This window comes from Papio anubis, chromosome 2, assembly GCF_008728515.1.
Source record: "Papio anubis isolate 15944 chromosome 2, Panubis1.0, whole genome shotgun sequence".
In the NCBI taxonomy this organism is placed as follows: Eukaryota; Metazoa; Chordata; class Mammalia; order Primates; family Cercopithecidae; genus Papio; species Papio anubis.
The window spans coordinates 40,925,411-40,952,350 of record NC_044977.1 but is presented as its reverse complement, the minus strand read 5'-3'; the positions used below and the strand labels follow the sequence as shown (position 1 = coordinate 40,952,350).

At 33.1% G+C, this 26,940-nt stretch overlaps 1 protein-coding gene across 1 annotated transcript in view; it reads right to left on the bottom strand.

Moving 5' to 3' along the window:
- STXBP5L (syntaxin binding protein 5 like) overlaps nt 1–26,940 on the bottom strand; it is a 488,571-nt gene that overhangs the window by 240,751 nt on the left and 220,880 nt on the right. Inside the window, exons 8-9 of the mRNA XM_017955191.3 lie at nt 14,851–14,934; nt 9,588–9,711 (exon numbers count right to left, since the gene is read on the bottom strand). Of these exons, the coding sequence (XP_017810680.1) occupies nt 9,588–9,711; nt 14,851–14,934 (208 nt within the window). The remainder of the gene's footprint in view (nt 1–9,587; nt 9,712–14,850; nt 14,935–26,940) is intronic.

Below are 26,940 nucleotides of genomic sequence, written 5' to 3'. Positions count from 1 at the left end.
TTTATAACATCTTTTAATGAGGATGGATTCCAACAGTTGTTAATTTGAAGTGTATATTCTTTGTGGACCAGAATTAACACATAGCAGTTAGGTTAGCTTTGTATATTTCTTAGATTTAGAGCAACTTCTTATTTTGGCAAAGTACAGTTTTATTCATTGCACTTCATTTATGTGTGTGTGGAGGTGTTGATATGTATTCTGATTTTGTAATTTTCTTTTGTTTCTGGAGGGCCCTCTATTATCAATGCTTGCTTCTTTGTTTCTCTTTACCACTTGGCCTCCAAGAGTCATATCCTCCTTTATTTCAGAAATGGTATCCTCCAAAGACTGCTAATCCTAGTCTGGCATATTTTTAGGCTCCTTCATTTTTTTACTGAACAGTTTTATTTTGATATAGAATTAAGGAAAATTTACTAAAAAAATCTCTTCCATGCCATTTACCCAAGTTCTCTAGTTGTTTATTTTCACAATTGCCTTATCATATTCTTTCTCTTTATGTGCTATTATTTCACTTCTGAGCTGAGAGTAAGTTGCAGATATTGTGTTTTGTTTCATCTCAAAGTAAGTCAGAGAAGCAACAGAAGACTCTCTTTGAAAAAAAAGCTTTCAAAATCCTCAATTTAATCCTACTCAACGTATTAATATTGAGCAATGAGTTTTCAACCCGATATCATTACACTAAAAGGAAGTAAGACACTATGATAAAAATCAGCAGAAACAATAAACAGCTTTATACTTCCAATAACTATGGACATTAGAATAGTTAGACCCAGAATATAGAAGACGTGTGTATGTAACGATTAAAGAAATAAAGGATATTATCCCAAAGACCAAAAGATTATTAGATTTGTAAATTATGAATATGTAAAATTCTAATCTGCAAAATTAACTTTAGAAATAAAAACTAATAATAGAAATTAAGAAATTTTATTTCACAAAAAGCAGAATATACATAGTTGAAGAGAAAATTAGTGAAAGAAGTTATATCTGAAAAAAATTACTCAGAATGCAGTACAGAAAAGCAAGGAGACAGAAAAAAAAATTATATTGAAATATATGAAAGCCAGGAATGGTGGCTCATGCCTGTAATCCCAGCACTTTGGGAGACTGATGTTGGAGGATTTTTTGAGCCCAAGAATTTGAGACCAGCCTAGGCAACATGTGAAAATCTGTGTCTACAAAAAATACAAAAATTAGCTGGGTGTGGTGGCACACACCTGTAGTCCCAGCTACTCAGGAGGCTGAGGTGGGAGGATCACTTCAGCCCAAGAGGCAGAGGTTGCAGTGAGCTGGGATCACACCACTTTACTCTAGCCTGGGTGACATAGCCAGGCCCTATCTCCAAAAAATAAAAAAGAAAAGCTTAATATGTCTAAAATACATTTGAGAAGAGGATAGAATGCAACAGGGGCAATATTTAAAGAATACATAACAGTAACTTTTCATGACAAATAAAAAAATATAAATCTATAGATCAAAAAACCCCAATGTATTCCAAAATGAGACAAGCCAAGTATAAAGGGGTCCCTGGAGAATCTCCAACCGGCCTGCACACTGGGAGGAATGCCCACTGGGATGGAGCCTCAGGAAGTTCACACCATTTGCAGTGGGGAGGTGCCTGACCTCTTCTGTTTAGGGGTAGTAACCTGGGATTCAATCTGTGAGACAGGAAGTTTATTAGCAGGACTCTCACTTTGCTGAGAGTCCTTGCTTCCCTTTTTTTCCTTTTCACCCAATAAACCCTGGTCTTCTCACCCTTCAAAGTGTCTGTGAGCCTAATATTTCATGGTCGTGTGATAAGAACCAGTTTTTCCTACAACAAAAGCAGGATAAGGAATGAGATGTCCAAACTAGACACACTTTAATGAAATCATAAAACATCAAAGTATGGATAAAATTGTAATAGAAGTCACAGAAAGGATGAATCACCACAAAAGAATGAAAATTATATGACTGAATACTTCCAACAATAAAATGGTAGCCTGGCAAACGTTGTATAATATCATGATAGTGCTGAGGGAAAATAGTTTCCAATGCAGAATTATATATATGCAGATAAAACATCTTTCAATACTGTGGGTGAAATGGAGGCATTTAGAGATTAGCAAAAGATGAAAAAACATTCATATACAAACTAAAGGAACTTCCAAACTTTTAGGGCGTACACTTTTTTTTTAAAACCTTACCTGGAGCTGAAACACTTGGTTTTTAAAAATAAATTTTATCGTATATATTTAAGGTATACAACATGATGTTATGGAATGTACATAGATGATAAACATGTTACTGTAGTAAGGCAAATTAACATATCCATCATCTCACATATTTAACCCTTTTTTTGGTGGCAAAAGCAGCTAAAATTCTTAGCAGAACTCTCAAATATAATTATATTAACTTTAGTCCTTATGCTGTGGATTAGATTTCAACTTATTTATCTATATATCTGCTACTTTGTATCCTCTGACCTACCTCTCCCTGTTTTCTCCCTCAAGCCCTCCTGCCCCTGGTAACCACTGTTTTATTCTCTATCTCAGTATATTTGACTTTTTTAAACAAATTTCACATATGAGACAATGCAATACTTTTCCTTCTGTGTCTAGCTTATTTCACTTAGCATAATGTCCTCCAGGTTCAGCTACCTTGTGGCAAATGACAGGATGTCTTTCTTTTTTAAGGCTGCATAATGTTACATTGTATTTAAATAGCTTGGTTTCTTTATCCATGCATCAGTCAACAGACATTTAGGTTGTTTCCATATCTTGGCTATTGTGAATATTGTCATGAACATGGGAGTGCAGATAACTTTATAAGGTAGCGATTTCATTTCCTTTGGGTACATACCCATAAGAGAGACTGCTGGGTTTTTATCTTAGTTCTATTTTTAATTTCTTTAGGAATCTCCATACTCTACTAGTTTTCCATAATGACTGTACAATCTACATTCCCACCAATAGTTTACAAAGATTCCCTTTTCTCTATATACCTGCCAACATTTGTTATCTCTTGACTTTTTGATAACAGTCATCCTAATAGGTGTGAGATGATTTCTCATAGTGGTTTTGATTGGCATTTCCTTGATGATAAATGATGCTGGGCACCTTTTTACATATGTGTTGGCCATTTTCATGTGTTCTTTGGATAAATGTATATTCAGGTCTTTCACTCATTTTTTAATGGAGTTATAGAGAGATAGAAAAAGATTAGTGATTACCTAGGGCTGAAGGAGTGGGAATGGAAATGAACTGCTAGTGGGTATGGGGTTTTTCGGGGCAGTGATGAAAATGTTCTAAATTTATTAAATGATTAAAATAATTGTGTTGATTGCACAACTATGAATATATTAAAAAATCATTGAAGCTTATATTTTAAATTGCTGTTGTGAACTATATCTCAATAAACCTGTTTTTTAAAGAATGAAGTTGAAGCTCTCCAAAGTATAGTAGATAATTTAGAACAAAATCTATTGTCACTTACCTCTCAGAGTTTCTAGTTTAACATTCTCTTTTGGAGTCTTTAGATTCCTTATTTTCATGCTTACCATCTCAATGACATTTAAAATTAAAAAAAAAAACCTGATATATTCACCATTTTATTTATTTCAGTAAGAATCATTTAGGGCACCAAACCTTCCAAACTGCCTGTAATTAACCATTACTCCTTGTTTAAATAATTTTCCTATTGTGTTTATCTTAGCTACATATTTGCTCATCTAATTTTAAAAACCCTGTGATTATTTTTCTTTTTTTATTAGTTATTAAACTTTAAGTTCTGGGATGCATGTGCAGAAAGTGCAGGTTTGTTACATAGGTATACATGTGCCATGGTGGTTTGCTGCACCCATCAACCCATCATCTAGGTTTTAAGTCCCACATACATTAGGTATTTGTACTAATGCTCTCCCTTTTCTTGCCCCCATCCCCCGACAGACCCTAGTGTGTGATGTTTCCCTCCCTGTGTCCATGTGTTCTCATTGTTCAACTCCCACTTATGAGTGAGAACATGCAGTGTTTGGTTTTCTGTTCCTGTGTTAATTTGCTGAGAATGATGGTTTCCAGCTTCATCCATGTCCCTGCAAAGAACATGAACTCATTCTTTTTTTATGGCTGCAAAGTGTTCCATGGTGTATATGTGCCACATTTTCTTACTGCAGTCTATCATTGATGGGCATTTGGGTTGTTTCCAAGACTTTGCTATTGTGAATAGTGCTGCAATAAACATACGTGTCCATGTGTCTTTATAGTAGAATGATTTATAATCCTTTGGGTATATACCTAGTAATGGGATTGCTGGGTCAAATGGTATTTCTGGTTCTAGATCCTTGAGGAATCGCCACACTGTCTTCCACAATGGTTGAACTAATTTACACTCCCACAAACAGTGTAAAAGCATTCCTATTTCTCCACATCCTCTCCAGCATCTGTTGCTTCCTGACTTTTAATGATTGCCATTCTAACTGGCGTGAGATGGTTTCTCATTGTGGTTTTGATTTGCATTTCTCTAATGACCAGTGATGATAAGCCTTTTTTCATACGTTTGTTGGCCACATAAATATCTTCTTTTGAGAAGTCTCTGTTCATATACTTTGCCCACTTTTTGATGGGGTTTTTTGATTTTTTCTTGTAAATTTATTTCAGTTCCTTGTAGATTCTGGATATTAGCCTTTTGTCAGACGGATAGATTGCAAACATTTTCTCCCATTCTGTAGGTTGCCTATTCACTCTGATGATAGTTTCTTTTGCTGTGCAGAAGCTCTTTAGTTTAATTAGATCCCATTTGTCAATTTTGGCTTTTGTTGCCATTGCTTTTGTTGTTTTAGTCATGAAGTCTTTGCCTATGCCTATGTCCTAAATAGTAGTGCCTAGGTTTTCTTCTAGGGTTTTTATGGTTTTAGGTCTTACATTTAAGTCTTTAATCCACCTTGAGTTGATTTTTATATAAGGTATAAGGAAGGGGTCCTGTTCAGTTTTCTACATATCGCTAGCCAGTTTTTCCAGCACCATTTATTAAATAGGGAATCCATTCCCCATTGCTCGTTTTTGTCAGGGAAAACCCTGTAATTATTTTTCTTGGGGACAAACTGAATTTACAAAGTAATATGTGGCAAATCAACGTCTTCATAATATTGAATTTACTATGCATACATATGGTATGTTTTTAATTTATTCAAGTTTTCTGTTGTATGTTCCATATAGAAATAATACTTCACATGTATGTTAAGGCTTATTCCCATGTATTCTTGTGGGTGCTGTGATCTAAAATGGTTCTTTTCATCCATTATATTTTGTTTGTTTTGTGTACAGAATTCTACTGCTGCATGTAATAGTTTTCCTAATTCATTTTTGTTTTGTGTTGTCTAATTGCATTATGAAAAAGTAACTAAAATTTTGAATACTCTTTCTAAATTTTTAAATATTATATTTCATTTTCAAGTCTAATAATATTGGCTGGCATTTCCAGGAAAATATTAAATAAAAGTGGTAATTGTGGACACCCCTGTCCTGCTTCTGAGCAAAATTTTCGCTATTAAGTATTTGATAGGATTTGGTTTAATATCATATATGTAGATATGTGTTGTATATGTATGTGTGTATGTATGCATGTGTAACTGGTAGCACTGCAACTGAAAAATACACATTTGAAACCATGAATACATATTTGAAACCACTGAACAGGAAAAATCGATGTCTGCAGTAACAGCAGCAATCAGCTATAAGAACAATGCCATCAACAGTGCTAATCTTGAGTAAAACAGCTGATGACCCAGCAAATTATATATCATATATATATACACACACATATAATATATATGAGAAACTTGGTAGAACCCTTAACAGAATGAACTTGAAGAAACCAAGCCTAGACATAAAGTAGTCAAATTGCTGAAAATAAAAGATACCCCGCAAAATTTTGAAAGCAATTGGAGAAAAGTGACACATTATATAAAGAGGAAGCAAAATTCAAGCTACTACAGATTCCTCATTCAGAAATTATGGAAGGCAGAAGATCATATAAAGTGTTCATCACCTTAAAACCAAAACACACATGCTCACACAAACTCTCAGTTCAGGAATCTAAATCCAAAAAAATGGCCTCCAAAAAAGAAAAAAAAAAGGCAAAACAAAACAAAAATGAACTTCCAGATAAAGGAAGCTACGTGAATTCATTTCCACTAGGCCTAAAACGAGTTGATGGGTGCTGACGAGTTGATGGGTGCAGCACACCAACATGGCACAAGTATACATATGTAACAAACCTGCACGTTATGCACATGTACCCTAGAACTTAAAATATAATAATAATAATAATAATAAAATAAAAAAATTTAAAAAAAAGAAAAATTAAATAATGTTCTTGTATCTTCAGGAACAAATGCAAATTACAAATAGCAAAGAAAATTCAAAAGACTATTTTTCCTCTTAATTAAAAAAAAGACATGTGAATATGTAAACCAAAAATTATAACAATATATTTGGATGTACTATATGATAACTGTAGCATAAAGGACAGTAGGGGAAGAGAAATAGATCTACATGGTTACAAGACTTGCACATTTGATGTGAAGTGTCACAATGTTTGCTCTAATAGGCTTTGAATAGTTAAGGAAGTATATTGTAATCCCTGGAGCAACCAATAAAAAATATGTGAAAATAAAATGCTTAGATTAATATTTAAATTAAAATGAAATTATAATAGAAATGAAATTATAATATTTAAATTAAAATTTCAATTAAATTAAATTGAAATAACCCCCAAGAAGGCAAAAAGAGAAAAGAGGGAAAAATATGACAGGACCCACCAAACAGATAATGAAGTGGTAGGTTAAAATTCAATCTCATTAGTAATTACATTTAATATTAATAGACTGAACTCTGTGACTAGATAAAAGCACAAGACTCAACTATGGTTATTCCCAGTATCTACTGATTCCAGGACTCCCCCTCCTATACCCAAATCCACAGATGCTTAAGTCTGTTATATAACATGGCATAATATTTGCATATAACCTACATACATCCTCCTGTATACTTTAAATCATATCTAGATTACTTATACGCAATACAGTGTGACACTACACAAGTAGTTTTAACACTGTATTGTTTCTTTTTATTTATTTTATTTTAAATTTTTCTATTTTTAATTGTTTCTTCTCAGAATACTTTTGATCTTTGGTTTTGTTGAATCTATGGGTGAAGAACCTGTGTATACAAAAGGTGGGCTATGCTCTTTATAGGATATGTAATGGATGCCTAATAATAGATCCTCAAAATACATAAAGCAAAAATGGGCAGAATTAAACTGAGAAGCATGCACTTCTATAATCATATTAGGAAATTTAATACCACTCTCTCAGCAATTGATAGCACTAGACAAGTATCAGTTCAATTACAGGGAATCTGAAAAACACCATCAACTACCTTAACCTATTTGTTTTTTAAAGTAAAACAGAAATGAACAGAATTACTAAGGAAAATTCATTATAAGAGAAATGTTAACTCGCTTCTCTTAAGAATTGAAATATCGAAACAAAAAATTAGCAAAGATTTAAACCATACAAAATGAAAAACACAATTTCAAGTTTGACCTTTATGTAACAATTAGAAAATGTACATTCTTCCCAAGCACACTTAGAATGCTATGGTAATTGGCTCTGCACTGATTATAAAGCAAATCTCAGTAAATTTTGTAGAACTAGTTATGTCATATTCTCTGGCTACAATTTCAAAATCCATCATAAAAAAACATGCTAAGAAATTAAGGCTGGGTGTGGTTGCTCACACCTGTAATTCTAGCACTTTGTGAGGTCACAGAGGGAGGATCACTTGAGGCCTCCAAAAGCTTAGGATCAGCCTGGGCAACATAGCAAGACCCATCTTTTATTAATAATAATAACACAAATAATAAATATGAAAATGTTTAGAAATTAGAAAGCACATGTCTAAATAACTAATGGGGGTCAAAGGAGAATTATAATAGGAATTATAGAAAATATCTCAAACTAAATATTAATGAAAATTATATATGATTAATATTACATTTAAAAACTTGTAGGATATATCTAAAATGGTACTTAGAGAAAAGTTTTATTTTAGAAAAATGGCTAAAACAAAAGGAAAAAAAATAAACCCAAAGAATGTGAACAGATATGATAATAAATGCCTCTATTATCAAAATCACTGGTGCTTATGTTATTGTGAGGCAATAGGAACATAATCTGATTTACATATTATAAAAGACATCAAGGCTGATGTGTTGAACAACCTGTAAATAGAACTTTATTTCAACAGAAAACCAGAATAATAGAAAACAATCAAAACTCATGAAATAAATATGGATATGGTAAAAAAATGAAAGTATCAAATGTCCAGTCTAGCCAAAAGAACTAATAGAAACTGATATTTGAGAAGAACATAAGGAAGTAAGTAGAAAATTTATAACTCACTCATATTACACTTTTACAAATAAAAGGCATGAGAATTGGGGGTTAACTGGGAGTGTGTGGAGAGAATCTATTGCCTCTGATATAAATAAATAGTTAATCCTGATTGGTATGTATAGCTGATATCTATCCAAGGTTTCTGTAATGGCAATCTCTAAATAAAGCATCTCTAAGTAAGCATTGAAATGTAAAGTAATCTCTAAGTAAACCAGCTAAAGGCTAAAACATTTACATCCTGGAAGAATGTTGCAATAATTTAATCATTTACTGATGGAGCAAGTGATCATGGTACAAAAAAATAGCAGAGACACATCACGAAATAATTCTAAGAATGCTTGTGATCTATGGGTCACCCATTACAGAAAACATGCCACTATTTTCCAAATGTGACATGATAACAAATGCTCAGAAACTGTAAAATAGAATATGTTTGATCAACTGTTAGGTTCTGACATATCTATTATTACAAATAACCAACGGTATGAGGTAAACATAGAACTCAGATAATCACCAATATTATCAAATAATTTAGTCATCTGAATTATACATATTTATATATTTGAATTTTTTATTCTTCCCCGGTAGGTATACAGCTCCAATATAAAATCTTGATTAAGATTAAAATCCTCACTTAGGATTAAAATGCTCTTTTCAATGTGGAACCCAAAAAGAAAAGTAAAACCTAAAATTAAAACCATAGTCTTAATAACTTAGTGGAATCAAATGGCAGAAATGGAAACAAGTAGAGAATCTAGAAAGCAATAGACTATAAAGCAGTATAGGAATTAAGTCTGAAAGTCAGATCTAAATAGTGCAATTCTCTCACTGGCTCCTCAACCCTTAAAAGCAACAAAATTTCCTGTATTATCTCCTCTGCCTCAGATATATCAACCATCCATTATCCGACTTTTGGCTGGGACACTATATAAGTACAGCTTACAAAGCAGGGATGTGGGTTGGCAGGAAGAAGGGAAGTATGGAAAATTTGGGGTACAATGTAGGGATCTGTAGGTGGCATAAAAGGGGTATTTAGAACCAGAAGCTATGTCCTATTACCTTTTTCTACCAAACACATGAATACCATCTATCTTACTTCAAGTCAAGGCACTGAGTAGTCAGTGTTTATTTCTTTTGAAAGCATACATCTTACCATGTGGAATTGTGGTCTGGAAAGGGCGACTTGGGCTTTTCAGGTTCCATAAAGTCAAACTACCATCTGAATGGCTGCACATGAACTGTTTGCCCTCATGATGCCAATCAATTGAATGAATAGCCTAATAAAATAACAATTAAAAACAAGTAGAGGGGGAAAAAGTAGATAAGTTATATCATTCTATATTCCAAAGAAAGACTATTCTGATATAAAATTATTATACTAATAACACTTTAAAAACATATTTTTTCTGACCCATATCAGAATGTAATTTCTGATAAGATGAAGTCCTATTTCCTCCTAACATAGCCAACTAAAAAAATAATTTAAGAGCTACCATCCGAAGGCTTTCTATGTGCCAAACCCCATGGCAAGCATTTTATACACATTATCTTATTTAATCCTATAAAAAAAGGGTATTGATTTTTCAATTTACATATGGTGAAACAGGTCTTGAGAGACTGAGATACCTGCTGAAGTCACAAAACTCAAAACCAAGGTCTAACTATGAAAAACTGTCAATCATTGCACTGTATTGCCCTCTTGCATATACTATTTAAATCAATTTAAAGCAAGAAAGGTCTAAATTTTCTTTTATATTTTCAGATTAACTCTGCAGTTTTGAGTCACATAAGATTCAAAAGTAATTACAGCCATCCCTCGGTAACCATTGGGGATTAGTTAGAGAACTCCCACACTCCCTCAGATTCTAAAATCCACAGATGCACAAGTCCCTGATATAAAACAGCATACTATTTGCATACAACCTATGAATATCCTCGCATATACTTTAAATCATCCCTAGATTACTAATAGAATGTAAATGATATGTAAGTAGTTATACTATACTGTCTTTTTATTTGTATTATTATAAATTATTATATTGCTTTAAAATTGTTTTTGTTTTTAAAATATTTTCCATTATAGTTAGTTGAATCCAAGGATAAGGAATTTATGGATACAGAGGGCTAACTGTATTCCTTTTTCCCAAGCTATTCTATTCCCAATGCTAGCATAGCGACCAGCATAAAGTAAGTACTCAATAAATATCTTCTGATTGAATTAGTAATTAATGTCACACACATTTCCACACCTTTGGTATTCTTTCTAAATTAATAAAGTATATGCAGAACTTGGGTAAAGTACTAAGTACTATGAGAAAAATTATAGTAGATATAAAGGCGGAAAAGAAGCATACAACATCTTTTCCTTAAAGACACTTATAAAATAGCAAGAGAGAGAAGATTAATATAAGTGAATACTAATCATATTTATTGTTTGAAGCGTCACACATAGACACATACAACTAAAAGTTCCAAACTAAGTTATACGTACATAACTGATAAAAGTTCTAAGCAATCAGTATTATTAGAGTTGCAGATAACTGATGGCTAAAGTAATTATTAAACATATCATCAAGAAAATAAGATTGATTAAGTGGAAAAAGCAACATGAAACCCTGGACTTGTGTTTTCTCTCACTCTGTGGCCTTCATTACTAAGCAGAGATTTCTTTTTTGCTAGAGTCCAGCAGAGGAAGTTAGAGGGAAAAATACTTGTTTCTCTTCTCCTCTGCTTATTTCTTCTCCCTTCTGTAGGTGGTTCAAGGGAAAGTCACATCTTATTGCCTCCCCTACATGTTAACTTTGATGAGCCTCATTTAACTTAAAGTTGTCTCAAACTGTTTTGCCATCAAAGGTGGAGGCAGAAAAGGCACTCTCAGCCCTAAACCTTCTTATTTCACTGAATTTCTGTCTACTGGAAAGGACAGATATAAAAATAATAGTTACAATAAAGCCAAAGTAAGTCAGTACTATTAAAGAAGAATATTTATTGTTTAGAAAAACAAGCATGTAAAACCAACTTGTTATTAGAGATCAGGGTTTCATGTAGTGCATTACTGAGTAGCTAGCATTTGATCTAACTTAATGGATAAACATTCAATTTCTATTTATTAGATTGTACCCTACTGTTTTCTCAAAAAAAGGGAGGGGAGCTCAGAGGGCTTACTGAAAAAAACAAAATTAATACAACCAATCTAAAAAGAATTTTAAGAGATAGAAAACAGAATTTTAAACATAAAATACTAGCTAGGTTTATCAACTCAGTGGCTGAGACTGAGTTTCTTTAAAACACGAAAGAAGGAAATCCAAAAAAACTGGATAACAATATGGAAAAAAGGAAATATAGCAGTTCTTAAGAAATTAAAAAATTTTCCTCAGGCCAAACTCTGAGGGATTTCTTTGTGAAAGATTACTTAAGAATTATTGACGTAATGAAAGAAAAAATTTACAGTTAATGTGAAAGTAAAATTCGTATATTTGTTTCTGAAAATAATCTTGGATTTCCAAAACAAAACTCAATTCATCAATGGCTATTTATGAAGAGGCTAGTTAAATTGTCTAAATAGTTTTACAGGGGCTAAAGACCTAACAGAATTTTGATATACAGAAGAGGAAAGAAGGCAGTTCATGATGAGAAGTTAGAAAGAACAAAGGCTCAGAGATAAGAAATAAATGTTATATATAGAAGATAGTGAGTAATATGTCTGAAATGTGGGGAATGTGTAGAAGGATGCTGTAAATTTAACTGAAGAGGAATGATAGCACTAGGACCTTAAATCTCATGTCAAGCAATATGGACTTTGTATTGTTGACAATTGAGAGCTATTCAAAGGTTCTGTTGTAGAGAATTCCATAATCTGTTTTAAAATGATAATCTTGTTAATGAAGGATATATTGAAGAGGTAAGATATCAAAGGAAAAGTGGTTGTGATTAGTTAAAATGCTCTTATAGTCATCCAGGCAAAAGATAACAACTTGAAATAGGACATTGGAAGTGGGAATGAGAAAAGAGGAAATAAAAGAGAATATAAAGTCAGAATCAGAAAGACTGCAGAAACTGATTACATATACTACATGTTGATGGAAGAGACAAATATTACTTTGAGGGGTCTAGGCTGAATTAACTAAACAAGACTTAAAAACCAGAAGAAAACATAGAAGGAGGTTTAGATATTTAAATACAAATTCAGTGCCAATGGGATATTTCGTTGGATTTATCTAATATATTGTTATATATTTAGATCTACAGTTCAGGAGGGAGGTAAACGCTACAGATATATGAATGTTCTTTTTTTTTTAGCATAAAGGTAATATTTGAAATGATAAAAGAGAATATAAACATTAGAAAGTATAAATTGGGGAGAGAAGAAATGAGGTAAAGACATAGTATCCTGAAGAATATCAATAATGTAAAGGAGAGGTAAGGGAAAAATCAGTTATGGAGAAAGGAGGTATGATAAATGAAGTGGAAAGACACAGTCAAGTGAATAAATTATTTTAAGGAGGAGAAACTGAGGTAAAGCCACAGGTTTAGTGAGGAATGTAAAGGCTAAGAAGAGGTCACTGTGTATAGTAATGAAGAGCTCATTGGTGACTTATAAAAAACCATTTCAGGTAAGTATTAAGCATGTTTTCTAGATATGAGAGGTAAAGTGCTGAGGAGAGGCTGAAAAGTTTGGTAGTGAAATGAAGTATTTAACTATCTCTATTAAAACAATAGAGCATATAATGATGCATTACAGTAGATAAAGATGATAGATTTATATACATATATCAGATGTCAAAAACTTCTAGGTATAAATTATATATATTGTGGTACTGTACTAACTCACTTAGGCAGCTGCTAATCCTTATTTTAAAATTTCACTGCAATTTTACTCTCTTTTTAAGGCTCAAAACGTTTCTTCCACACTGTTTAAGGCCATAGGAAAGCTAGATGATTCAGCATCTTCCTCTGGGTTTCGTTTTGAACTGGTTATTCTAATTCCAACTGACTAAATATTCCCATGGTGTTCATATTCTTATTTAGCTGCTAGTGTTGAGAGAGGGAGGAGAGGGAGCACTATCCATCCCCATCTTTATGATTTGTATAACAAAAGGAAAATCCTAGCTTAGCTCACTAGGACCTTTTCTTATGATTCAAGATGCTCAAGAATTTGATTATAAAAAACATAACTGAATGATATTACTTATCAGATTATCTTTCACCAATCATGAAAAAATTACCCAGCTGCCATTTTATTTTCTTTCTAAACTTTTTTTACCACTATGAGAACCACTGAAAATGAATTGTACAGTTTATGAAATAGGTGAAGGCTTATATCTTTAAGCACCAAAACTTAAACAATTAACTGCTATGAGGGGGATGGAAGAGAACATGTAAAGTATTCTACGGTGACTACAGGTTCATTTGGAGACTTTTTTTATCCCTCCAATGATAAAATGAGGAAGTGTTCTAAAATTAACGTGTGTGTGGTTTTCATTTTCCAATTATTTCATTGCTGCCTTAAATTATTTGGTACTTTTCCTATATAAGAGTAGGTTTTACTGGATGTAAATTTTTGACCTATATTTTCCTCCTATCTCTTCCTCCTCCCACCGTTTTCAAATTGAATTAATAGCACAGATGATCACCTTTGTTTCCACAGGCACAAAAGGTAATTTCCCTTTTAATCTGTTGCTCCCAGTTTTACCATCTTCTTGTTAGCCTCTCCTGAATGGAAAAATAATGAATGGCCTGGAATTAATATCTGAACAACTGAAGTGTCAACTGGGAGATTATTCCTTGATGAATAGGAGTTTGTTGCTTCCCCTAAATGCAAGCTTACTCAAGTCTCAATTATGTACAATAAAACTTACTTCAAGATCTTGTCATTTAATAAGTGTCACTTATTAAGATCTGGTCACTTATTAAGTATTACTATTTACAAAATTTTTCTTTATTCTAAGAAGACAAGTATTAGAAGACAAGACCTTTCAAACTGACTTGAACCTTTTGCCTCTGAAAAGGAATTTTCTAAGGAAGGTGTGAATAGTGTCTTTAGAGACCTTAAGGACAATAAGGCACAACGTAGCATGGAGCCTAGAGAAAGGATAAGCAGTTGAGACAAAGTTGGGGATATACTACAGGTGACAGGCACCCAAGTGTGTAAGAGTACAAGCCAGGATCTATTAACAAATGCAAAGTATATAAGATGCCACAAGAGGGCCCCAAAATAGGCAGTCAGGGCAGAATTTCCTCTTAAGAGAAAAACCAGAGATGGAACTTACACAAATACCAAAAGACAGTGTGAAGCATTGGGTCAGAATCAGGCAACTTCCCAAGGCTAAACATATTGGTAAAGTACAAAGCTTAAAAGCAGTAAACAGGCGTAACATCACAATACTCTTTCAAACATTTCGGTGGAAATCACTTACCTCATCATAATAAACTCTCAGTTCTGCTCTTTTAGATTTCAAGTCCCAGAATACTACAGTACCATTTTCATAACCTATTAGCAGCTGGAAAACATTAGAACAATCATTTTCTTAATTCTAACATTAATTTTAACTTGCTTCAAATAAAGTTTAATGTTAATAAAGTAAAATCATACCACATAACACAATCTTATTTAGTTTACCAATTTTTCTAGAACTTGAATATAGGTTTTCTACATTAAAAAAAAAATGGCACACAGACTCTGTTTCAATATGAACACTTACCAATAACCTCCACCTAATTTCAAAGAGGAAGTGAGGAAGAATATAAATATATATGACATGATATAAAATAAGTATGAAAATTGGAAGAAAAGAAAAATGAGATAGAAAATGAAGATGAAATAAAACATGAAATGGGATAAGATTAAGTCCTATGCACTTGAGAAATGTGGCTTCAAATTTCTTCTATCAAATCCTATTTTCTCTTTGACTGAATTCAATATTTTAAACTGATGTTTTATGAACCCTCTGAAGATTATAAAGGTATTCTAGAGATTCACATCATTAAAAAGGTTAATATTTATTTTTAAATCAATAAATAAGATGATTAATAAAATATTATTTCTTTAAAACAGAAGAATTTGAGAACACATCATGATTATAATATGATCATCTTTAAGACTCAGTCATTAAGCTAAACAGTGCTAGCCATACTGATAACTTTTGCTGTTAAATGATTCTCAATTATTATTTGTATCCTTCCTATTTTTTTGTTACCAATGACAGTAAATTTAACCTATCATTGGTTAGGGAAAAAAAAATAAGAGGAAAGATAAAAATAGCCAATGTTAAAATAATGATATATTTCTGACAGATTTGCCTTAAGATGATTTTCTTGAAATACATTAATAGTATTCCTTTGATGAAAATTCTTATACACTGCATAAAGATGTATTAATAACTTCAAAAAACCATTGGTAAGGAAAGAAAATATAGTGGTGGTGATAACCTCAGCCTGCAGAGCATCCTGAGACCTTATCACTTATCTCGACATCTTACAATGAGACACAAAAAATAACAAAAATAAACTAGCTAGTAGTTTTCGCAGTAAAAACACAAATGTTTTCAAATATCAGTTCATTAAAGCAATATACATTTATTTTTGAAGCTATAACAAAAATGCTTGGTTATTAAATCACACACAAAAAAATGTTAAAATCAATTTGACAAAAAAATGGAGTTTTTTACATGTTAACTTGAAGTAAATGGCATATATGACTTGCAAAGTGAAAATGTCAAAACTAAATACATACTTGAGTAATATTTCTTAAAATAAAATAGATGTGACTGTACTAAGATATGTTTTAACTTCAAATTGATTACTTTTACATACAAGAGAACATGATGAACAATGAAACCAATTTCTTTTCTTTCTTCTTCTTCTTCTTCTTCTTCTTCTTCTTCTTCTTCTTCTTCTTTTTTTTTTTTTTTTTTGAGACAGAGGACAGAGTCTTACTCTGTTGCCCAGGCTGGAGTGCAGTGGCATGATCTTTGCTCACTGCAACCTCCACCTCCTGGGTTCAAGAGATTCTGTGCCTCAGCCTCCTGAATAGCTGAGATTACAGGCATCTGCCACCACACCTGGCTAATTTTTGTATTTTTAGTAGAGATGGGGGTTTCACCATGTTGGCCAGGCTGGTTTTGAACTCCTGACCTCAGGTGATCTGCCCCTCTTGGCCACCCAAAGTGCTGGGAGTATAGGCATGAGCCACCGTGCCCAGCCAGTAAAACCAATTTTATTGAGTGTATGAGACTCTTGGCAAGGAGATATTGGCAAGGAGATTCATTAGCCTAAAAAGTTTGGAAAATATAACTTAAGCAATAAAATGAATAATATAATCTTTCTAAATTTGAGCCCTAAGATTTAATAAAATAATATCCTAAAACACTATTACATTTTCTTAAAGTAAATATCTGAAAGATAAAAGTTGCTTTGCTTATAAAACATTGCTAGCAATAGCCCCAGTAAATCACAAAATATAACAGACTGAACCTCAAAAACACCATAAATTCTTGAGATAAGTATACAAGATTATGATTTAGAAAACATGACACTAGAATCAGTTAGAGAATTAGAAAAGAGAAAAGGAACCCCCCTGACATCCAGGAGACATTAGACAAGGCCACTCTGTGACCATGAGGAACCAAGACAAAAATAAGAGCACTCTGCAATAATATTTGACCACACCAAAACAGGAACAATGCCCAAACCACAAATTATATATACATATTTTTTAAAGAGAAAATGTATATCACAATAGAAGTAAGTACCATAAAGGCAAAGAAGTAGGGTTACTTCTTCACCATGATATCATTAGAACCTACACTAGTGTCTGAAAAAAATAGGTATTTGGTGAATAACAAATTAATTGTTAAATACCAAAAAATCAAAATTGTAGATATTATATTCTAACCACAGTAAAATAAAATTAGAAGTCATGACAAAAATATTTTGAAAACTAAAAAATATATCTGTAGATAATTAATTAGCAAAGAGGAAATCATAATGAAATGTATAAAACAGAACTGAACAAAAATGCCTCATAAGACACAGATATATCTTAAGAGGAAGTTTTATGGTTTTGTAAATATGTATGTAGAGAAAAAAACCTGAAAATGTTTTAATTACATAAGCATTTGACTTTGAAAAGTAAAGAAAAAAGTAAATCTCAGAAAGTAGAAGAAAAAATAATGAGCCACCTTATTCAAGAGCAAAGGATACCACCTTTTATTTATTCAAGTATACTTTTACATTATTAGGAAGTTTGAAAGTCTTCCACATACTGATTTTCTTGCTAATTTTATACCTAGTTATTTTAACTTTCTTACTGCTATTTTATGTGGGTTCTTCTCTTCATTACCTTTTCTAATAGGGTATGATTCCTATAACTAGATTTTAGTATACACCCTTCTAAATTCTTTTGTTTGTATTCATTTTAAGGTTGATTCTCTTTGCCGTTCCAGATATATTATCATATAATCTAAAATAGAGACTACTTTATTTTTTCCAATTTTTATGTCTCTAATTGTTTGTATTTGTCTAACTGCTTTGCTAAAAATCATCCTAGCATATTAAAAATAGTGGAGAGGTTGAGCACCCTTGCCTTCTTCCTGACTTTAGTGGCTATACCTCTAGTATTTCCCCATTAAATAAGATCCTGAATTCTGGGGAGGGAGGGTGAGGGCATAGAAAGAGAGAGAGAGAGAGATTTAAAGAAGTATACATTGATTTATATGTTATAAATTTCTTTTATTAGGAATAGGTGTTTAATTTTAAGATAAATATTTTTGTTGAAATATATATAATGTACAGAGATTATAGATGTATATTTAATGAATTCTGATGAAGTAAACATACCCATGAAACTACAATCCACATTAAAAAATACAATAGAAGGACAAGTAATACAAGAAAAAAAACACAAGCCATTCAGAAGCCTATTTCATACTCTTACCTAGTTAATATTCCCACTCTCCTCTCTAAAAATAACCACTATCCTGACTTCTACCACTGTAGGCTACTGTTACCTGTTTTGAATTAGACAGGTAGAATTATGCAATACATATTGCTCTCTTTCTTGCTTCTATTTCTATTATATTTGTATTATTAATTAATTTAATTTCATTATTAAAATAGCATTTCATTGTTTGGCTATGGCACTACCACAAATTAATTTATTCATTTTACAGTTGATGTAATAATACTACCATGAACAACCTTGTACATATCTTTTGGTAAATACCTATATGCATTTCTGTTAAATGTATATTGATCCATAGGATATTAGTATGTTTAACTTTGATACTGCCAAGCAGTTTTCCAAAGTGGTTATACCAACCACTGCATGTTTTCATTTCCACTAAATGTCTATGAGTTCCAATTCCTTCTCATCTAATGATCAATATTGTGAATAGCTGTACAATGTTAAATTAAAGAGATACATCATAGCCATCTTTGTCTCATTTCTCATTTCAGGAGGAAAACTTATATTAATGCATCATTAAGGAAGATGTTTTCATAGCTTTGGGAAAATTAACAAAGTTCATATTAATGAAATTCCTTTCTTTTCCTAGTGTACCAAGAGATTTTTATAATGAAGAGAAGGTAAATTTTATTAAATGCTTCTTATTATCTATTTTTATTACCATATATTTTTCTCCTTATTTCTGTGAATTGCATTGACTGACTCTGAAAAGTTAAACTGTACTCCTAGGGGGAGCTTAACTTGATTGTGATTTTTTTGTGCCTTCTCTTTCATTCTTGATCAGATTTGCCAGAGATACATCAATTTTGTTAGTATTTTCAAAGAATTGCTTTTGCTAATGTACTAAATTTTTTGTTTTCTATTCTTTTAATTTCTGCTCTCATGTTTTGAATTAGGGTTCTCTGAAAAACTAGAACCAATAGATGTTTTTCTATGTATAGAGAAACATATTTATTATGAGGAATTGGCTCACGTGATTATGAAGGCTGACAAGTTCCAAGATCTGCAGGGTGAGTTGGCAAGCAGGAGATCCAGGAGAGCTGATGGTGTTCCAGTCTGAGTCTGAAGACCTGAGAACCAGGAGAACCAATGGTATAGTTCCAGTCTGAAGGTCAGCAGGCTCAAGAACCAGGAAGAACCGATGTTTCAGTTAGAGTCCAAAGGCAGAAAAAAGCTGATGTTTCAGTTCAAAAGCAGTCAGGCAGGAAGAATTCTCTCTTACTTCAAAGAGGGTTAGCCTTTTTGTTCTATTCAGGCCTTCAGCTGATTGATGAGACCCATCCGCATTAGGAATGGCAATCTGCTTTACTCAGTCTACAGATTTAAATATTCATCTCAACCAAAACATCCTCACCTAAACCTTTAGAATGATGTTTGACCAAATATTTGGTCACCTGAAGGTCCAGTCAAGTTGACACATAAAATTAACCATTATAACTTTATTGTTATCTTTCTACTACTTTCTTTGAGTTTAATTCACTATTTATCTGACTTACTGGGTTGGATACTAAGATCATTGATTTTCAACTTATCTTCACTTTTTAATAAATGCAATATAAACTATAAATTTTCCTGGAGGCACAGCTTTAGCTACACTCCACAAGTTTTTGATATGTCATATTGTTATTGCAATTTTGTTTAAAATATATTCTAATTTTTATACTGACTTATGACATAGAAGCTATTCAGAAGTGTAGTACTTAATGACTAAACAATTGGGGGATTTTTCGTTTATCTTTTTCTTATTGATAATCTTGCTAGATTCTCTTGTGATTAGAGAATGTATTGTTTATTATTTTAATCCTCTGAAATGTATTAGCATGATTTTTGGTTCAGCAAGTATACAACTTTGGTAAATACTCTATGAGCGCTTGAAAATAATGTGTGGTCTGCCAGTACTATATACATAATGTATTATATGTGTCAACTTGGTTAAGTTGTTAATCGTGTGGTTTTAGTTTTCTTTATCCTAATTATTTCTTTGCTTGTTTTCTCAGTGACTGGAAGAGGTTTGTTAAAATCTCCAACTGCAATTGTAGATTTGAGTATTTTTCATTTTAGTTCTGTCCAATTTTTAAAATATTTTTTAGTTCTATCAAATAATACATACACACACATCATGATTCCATGCAAAATGAAAACACAATTCAGATAAGCACATGTTTTAGTTAACATGGTACCATGCAAAGTAAGCACTACCTGTATACTATATATCTATGTCATCATTAGACATATACACATTTAGGATTATTACATCTTCAGCTGAATTAGCCAATTTCTATTATAAAATATCATCCTTAAAAAAGTTTTTGCCTTAAAGTCTATATTCTCTGATATTAGTATAGTGACCCAAGTTTTCTTTGGTTATGGTTTACGTATTATATCCTTTTGCAGTTTTGCATTAAACTTTTCTACATCTGTAAGTTTAAAGTGTATCTCTTGTAACTGCATATTGTTGTTTTAGCAGCTTGCAAATTATTGTCTGGTAATTAGCCTATTTAGTCAGTTTACATTTAATATAATTGCTGACATATTTTAGAACAAAGCTACCTACTTATCTTGTAAATACAAATCCCATTTGTTTAATGTGTCCTCCCTTTTTTTGGGAATGGGGTTGGTTAGTAATTTTTTTCTTATCCTAATTTTCCACTCTATTAACTTATCCATTATACATACATTTATTATTCTTTTAGTATTACCCACCAGAATAAAAATTGTTCATGACTTATCAAATTATAATGTAAATTAGTACTTGTGCTACTTTCTGGAAATTATAAGGACTGTATTAGGGTTCTCCAGAGAAACAGAATCAATAGGATATATAGCTGCATAGATATATAAGAAGGAATTTATTATGCAAATTGGTTCATGTAATTATGCAGGATTAGAAGTTTCACAATATGTTCTCTATAAGTTGACGAAGTAGGAAAGTTGGGATTGTAATTTAGTCTGTGTTTGAAGGCCTGAGAACCAGAAAAGTGGGAGGGGCCTGTTGTAAGAAGAGTCTGAAGTCCTGAGAACACTGAGCTGATGTTCAAGAGCAAGAAAGGATAGATGTCCCAGTTCCAGTAGAGAGAGCAAATTCACCTTTAGTCTTTCTTGTTCTATACTAACCTCAATAAACTGGATAATGTCTACTCACACTGAAGAGGACAGATATTCTTCACTCAGTCTACTAATTCAAATGGTCATTTATTCTGGAAACACTCTCACAGACACACTAAAAATAATGTTTTACCAACTCTCTGAGTATTCCTAAATCCAGTCAGCTTGATGTGTAAAATTAACCATCACAAAGACATTGCCAATTAAATTTAGTGAACATCATCCCAACTTGTATCATAATTCTCAATATATTACACTCCAAGAAGTCATTATTTTTATAAAACATTTCCTTGGCTTAACGCATGTTTGTGGTTCTTTATTCTTTTCTTCATCTCTGTTCTTATACAATAGATCATTTCCATTTTCTTAAACAAGTCTTTTAGGTTTTTCCTTAGTGAAGATTCGATGTTGATGAATTGTTGCAAATTTTGTTTGTTGAAAATAATTTGATGACATGTTTCAAATTATATTTTTGTAGAGTATAGAATTCTCCCAGTGGAAGGACTGATCTGATTATCAAAACTGGAAATATAATGGATGCTAAATGTTATTCAAAGACTTTTTCAGCATCAATAAAGATAAGCATTTTTTCTTAGACCTATTAGCAATATAAATTATATTGATGGATTTTGTAATAGTATCTATCCTTGCATCCCTGGGGTAAAACACCACTTGTCATAATGAATTATTTTTTAATGTGCTGGTGGGTTTCTGTCTCCTAATATTTTATTCAAGGTTTTTCCATTAATATTTTATTTTATTGTAGTAAGAACACTGAACATGAGATCTACCCTATTAACAAATTTATAAATATATAGTACATTACTGTTGACTGTAGATACAATGTTACACAGCAGATTTCTAAAGTTTATGCATCAATCAAGCTTGCTTGACTGAAACTTTAAGTTCATTGATTAGTGTCTCTGCATTTCAACCTCTCCCAGTCCATCAGCCACCATTACACTCTTTGATTCTATATATATGACTATTTTAGATACCTGATATAAGTTGAATAGTGAAGAATTTATTTTTCTATGACTGGTCATTTCACTTCACATAATATCCTTCAGGTTCATCCATGTTGTCACATATTATAAAATTTCCTTATTTATTAAGGCTGAAAAGTATCCCATTGTAGAAATACTATGTGTATTATAGGTATATGAGGGAATACTATCCATCCCTAATAAGGGCTGGGTAACCACATGTTATTTATTCATCTGCCAATGGCCATTTAGGCCATTTCCACATATTGGCTATTGCCAAAAGTATTATGATTTATTTCTCTTTGAGATCTTGATTTCAATTCTTTTTTTTTTTTTTTACATTCTATTCTTTTTTTTTTATTTTTTTATTTTTTTATTATTATACTTTGAGTTCTAGGGTACATGTGCATAACGTGCAGGTTTGTTACATATGTATACTTGTGCTATAAGTTGGTGTGCTGCACCCATCAACTCGTCAGCACCTTATCAACTCCTCTATTTCATCAGGTATATAACTCCCAATGCAATCCCTCTTCCCTGACCCCTCCCCATGATAGGCCCTGTGTGTGATGTTCCCTTCCTGAGTCCAAGTGATCTCATTGTTCAGTTCCCACCTATGAGTGAGAAACATGCAGGCTTGGTTTTGTGTTCTTGTGATAAGTTTGCTAAGAATGATGAGCCTAGTTGTATCCATGTCCCTACAAAGACACAAACTCATCCTTTTATGGCTGCCAGTGTCTCATGGTGTATATGTGCCACATTTTCTAATCCAGTCTGTCACTGATGGACATTTGGGTTGATTCTAAGTCTCCTTTAAGCATAGAATAGTGCTGCAATAAACATACGTGTGCATGTGTTCTTATAGCAGCATGATTATAATCCTTTGGGTATATAATTCAGTAATGGATGGTTGGGTCATATGGTACATCTATAATTTAGATCCTTGAGGAATCGCCATACTGTTTTCCATAATGGTTGAACTAGCTTACAATCCCACCAACAGTGTAAAGTGTCTTATTTCTCCACATCCTCTCCAGCACCTGTTGTTTCCTGACTTTTTAATGATCGCCATTCTAACTGGTGTGAGATGGTATCTCCATTGTGGTTTTGATTTGCATTTCTCTGATGGCCAGTGATGATGAGCATTTTTCATGTGTCTGGCTGTATGAATGTCTTCTTTTGAGAAATGTCTGTTCATCCTTGCCCAATTTTTGATGTGGGTTGTTTGTTTCTTTTTCTTGTAAATGCTTGAGTTTTTGTAGGTTCTGATATTAGCCTTGTCGATGAGTAGATTGCAAAAAATTTTCTCCCATTCTGCCTGTTCACTCTGGATGGTAGTTTCTTTTTGCTGTGCAGTAGCTCTTTTATTTAATTAGATCCCATTTGTCAATTTTGGCTTTGCTGCCGTTGCTTTTTGGTGTGTTTTGGACATGAAGTCTTTGCCCATGCCTATGTCCTGAATGGTACTACCTAGGTTTTCCTCTAGGATTTTGTATGGTGCATTAGGTCTAACATTTAAGTCTCTAATCCATCTTGAATTAATTTTCGTAAGGAGAAAAGAAAGGATCCAGTTTCAGTTTTCTACTTATGGCTAGCCAATTTTCCAGCACCATTTATTAAATAGGGAATCCTTTCCCCATTTCCTTTTTGTTTCTCCTCAGGTTTTGTCAAAGACTGATGGCTGTAGATGTGTATTATTTCTGAGGACTCTGTTCATGTTCCATTGGTCTATATTCTCATTTTGGTACCAGTACCATGCTGTTTTGGCTACTGTAGCCTTGTAGGCATAGTTTGAAGTCAGGTATGTGGATGCCTCCAGCTTTTACCTTTGACTTAGGATTGTCTTAACATGGGCTCTTTTTTGGTTCCATATGAACTCTTGCAAAGCAGTTTTTTCCACCCTGTGAAGAAACTCATTGGTAGCTTGATGGGGATGGCATTCGAATCTATAAATAACCCTAAGTAGTATGGCCATTTTCTACAATATTGATTCTTCCTTTCTATCCATGAGCATGGTACGTTCTTCCATTTGTTTGTGTCCTCTTTATTTTCACTGAGCAGTGGTTTGTAGTTCTCCCTAAGAGGTCCTTTACATCCTTTGTAAGTTGATTCCTAGGTATTCTCTTTAGCCAAATTGTGAATGGAAGTTCATTCATGATTTGGCTCTCTGTTTGTCTGTTGTCACTGGTGTATAAGAATGCCTGTGATTTTTGCAGTACATTAATTTTGTATCCTGAGATCACAGTTTCTATCAGCTTAAGGAGATTTTTTGGCTGAGACAATGGGGTTTTCAGAATATGCAATCATATCATCTGCAAGAGGGACAATTTGACTTCTTCTTTCCTAACTGAATACCTCCTTTTTGATTTCTTTCTGCCTGATTGCCCTAGCTAGCCAGAACTTCCAACACTATGTTGAATAGGGAGTGGCGAGACAGGGCATCCCTGTCTTGTGCCAGTTTTCAAAGGGAATTTTTCCCAGTTTTGCCCATTCAGCATGATATTGGCTGTGGGGTTTGTCATAAATAGCTCTTATTATTTTGAGGTACGTTCCATCAGTACCGAATTTATTGCTGAGCTGCTTTAGCTTTAGGTGACAATAGTCTGAGATAACACCACACTGTCTGTTTATTGATAGATGAAGCCCACTGGCCGCGGCTGATAAGCTTTTGATGTGTTGCTGAATCCGGTTTACAAGTATTTTATTGAGGATTTTTGCATCAATGTTCATCAGGATATTGGCCTTAAAATCTTTTTTGTTGTGTCTCTACAGGCTTTGTATCAGGATGATGTTGGCCTCATAAAATGAGTTAGGGAGGATTTCTCTTTTCTATTGATTGAAATAGTTTCAGAAGGAATGGTATCAGCCTCTCCTTGTACCTCTGTAGAATTCAGCTGTGAATCATCTGATCCTGACTTTTTGGTTGGTGGCTATTAATTATTGGCTCCTCAATTTCAGAGCCTCCGCTATTGGTCTATTCAGGATTCAACTTCTTCCTGATTTTAGTCTTGGAAGAGTGTGTATGTCCAGGAAATTATCCATTTCTTCTAGATTTTCTAGCTTTATTTGCATAGAGGTGTTTATAGTAGTCTCTCTGATGGTAGTTTGTATTTCTGTGAGGTTTATGGTGATATCCCCTTTTATTTTTTTATTAAGGCCAATTTGATTCTTCTCTTTTCTTCTTTTTATTAGTCTTGCTAGCGGGTCTGTCAATTTTGTTGATCTTTTTCAAAAACCAACTCCTGGATTCATTGATTTTTTGGAGGGTTTTTTTGTGTCTCTATCCCTTTCCAGTTCTGCTCTGATCTTTAGTTATTTCTGCCTTCTGCTAGCTTTTGAATGTTTGCTCTGTTTCTCTTAGTTCTTTAATTGTCAAGCATAGAGGTCAATTTTAGATCTTTCCTGCTTTCTCTTGTAGGCATTTAGTGCTATAATCTCTCCCTCTACACACTGCTTTTTTTTAAAATGTGTCCTGTGATTCTGGTATGTTGTATTTTGTTCTTATTGGTTTCAAAGAACTTTTTATTTCTCAGCCTTCTGTTATGTACCCAGTAGTCATTCACAGGAGCAGGTTGTTCAGTTTCCGTGTGTAGTTGAGTGGTTTTGATTGAGTTTCTTTAGTCCTGAGTTCTAGTTTGATTGCACTGTGGTCTGAGAGAGACAGTTTGTTATAATTTCTGTTCTGTACATTTGCTGAGGAGTGCTTTTACTCCAATTATGTGGTCAATTTCCGAGTAAGTGCGATGTGGTGCTGAGAAGAATGTATAGTTTGTTGATTTGGGGTGGAGAGTTCTATAGATGTTCATTAGGTCTGCTTGCTGCTGCAGAGATGAGTTCAATTCCTGATATCCTTGTTCACTTTCTGTCTCATTGATCTGTCTAATGTTGACAGTGGAGTGCTGAAGTCTCCCCATTATTGTGTGGAGTCTAAGTCTCTTTGTAAGTCTCTAAGGACTTGTTTATGAATCTGGGTGCTGCTCCTGTATTGTAAGGTGCATATATTTAGGATAGTTAGCTCTTTCCTGTTGAATTATTGATCCCTTTACTCATTGTGGGTAATGGCCTTCTTTGTCTCTTTTGATCTTTTGATGGTTTAAAGTCTGGTGACAGAGACTAGTATTGCAACTCCTGCTTTTTTTGTTCTCCATTTGCTTGGTAAATCTTCCTCCATCCCTTATTTTGAGCCTATGGCTAACTTCTGTGCATGTGAGATGAGCCCCCTGAATACAGCATACTGATGGGTCTTGACTTTTATCCAGTTTGCCAGTCTGTGTCTTTTTAATTGGAGCATTTAGTCCATTTACATTGAAGGTTAATATTGTTATGTATGAACTTGATCCTGCCATTATGATATTAACTGGTTATTTTGCTCGTTAGTTGATGCAGTTTCTTCCTGCCTGGATGGCCTTACATTTTGGCATGTTTTTGCAATGGCTGTTCGGTTGTTCCTT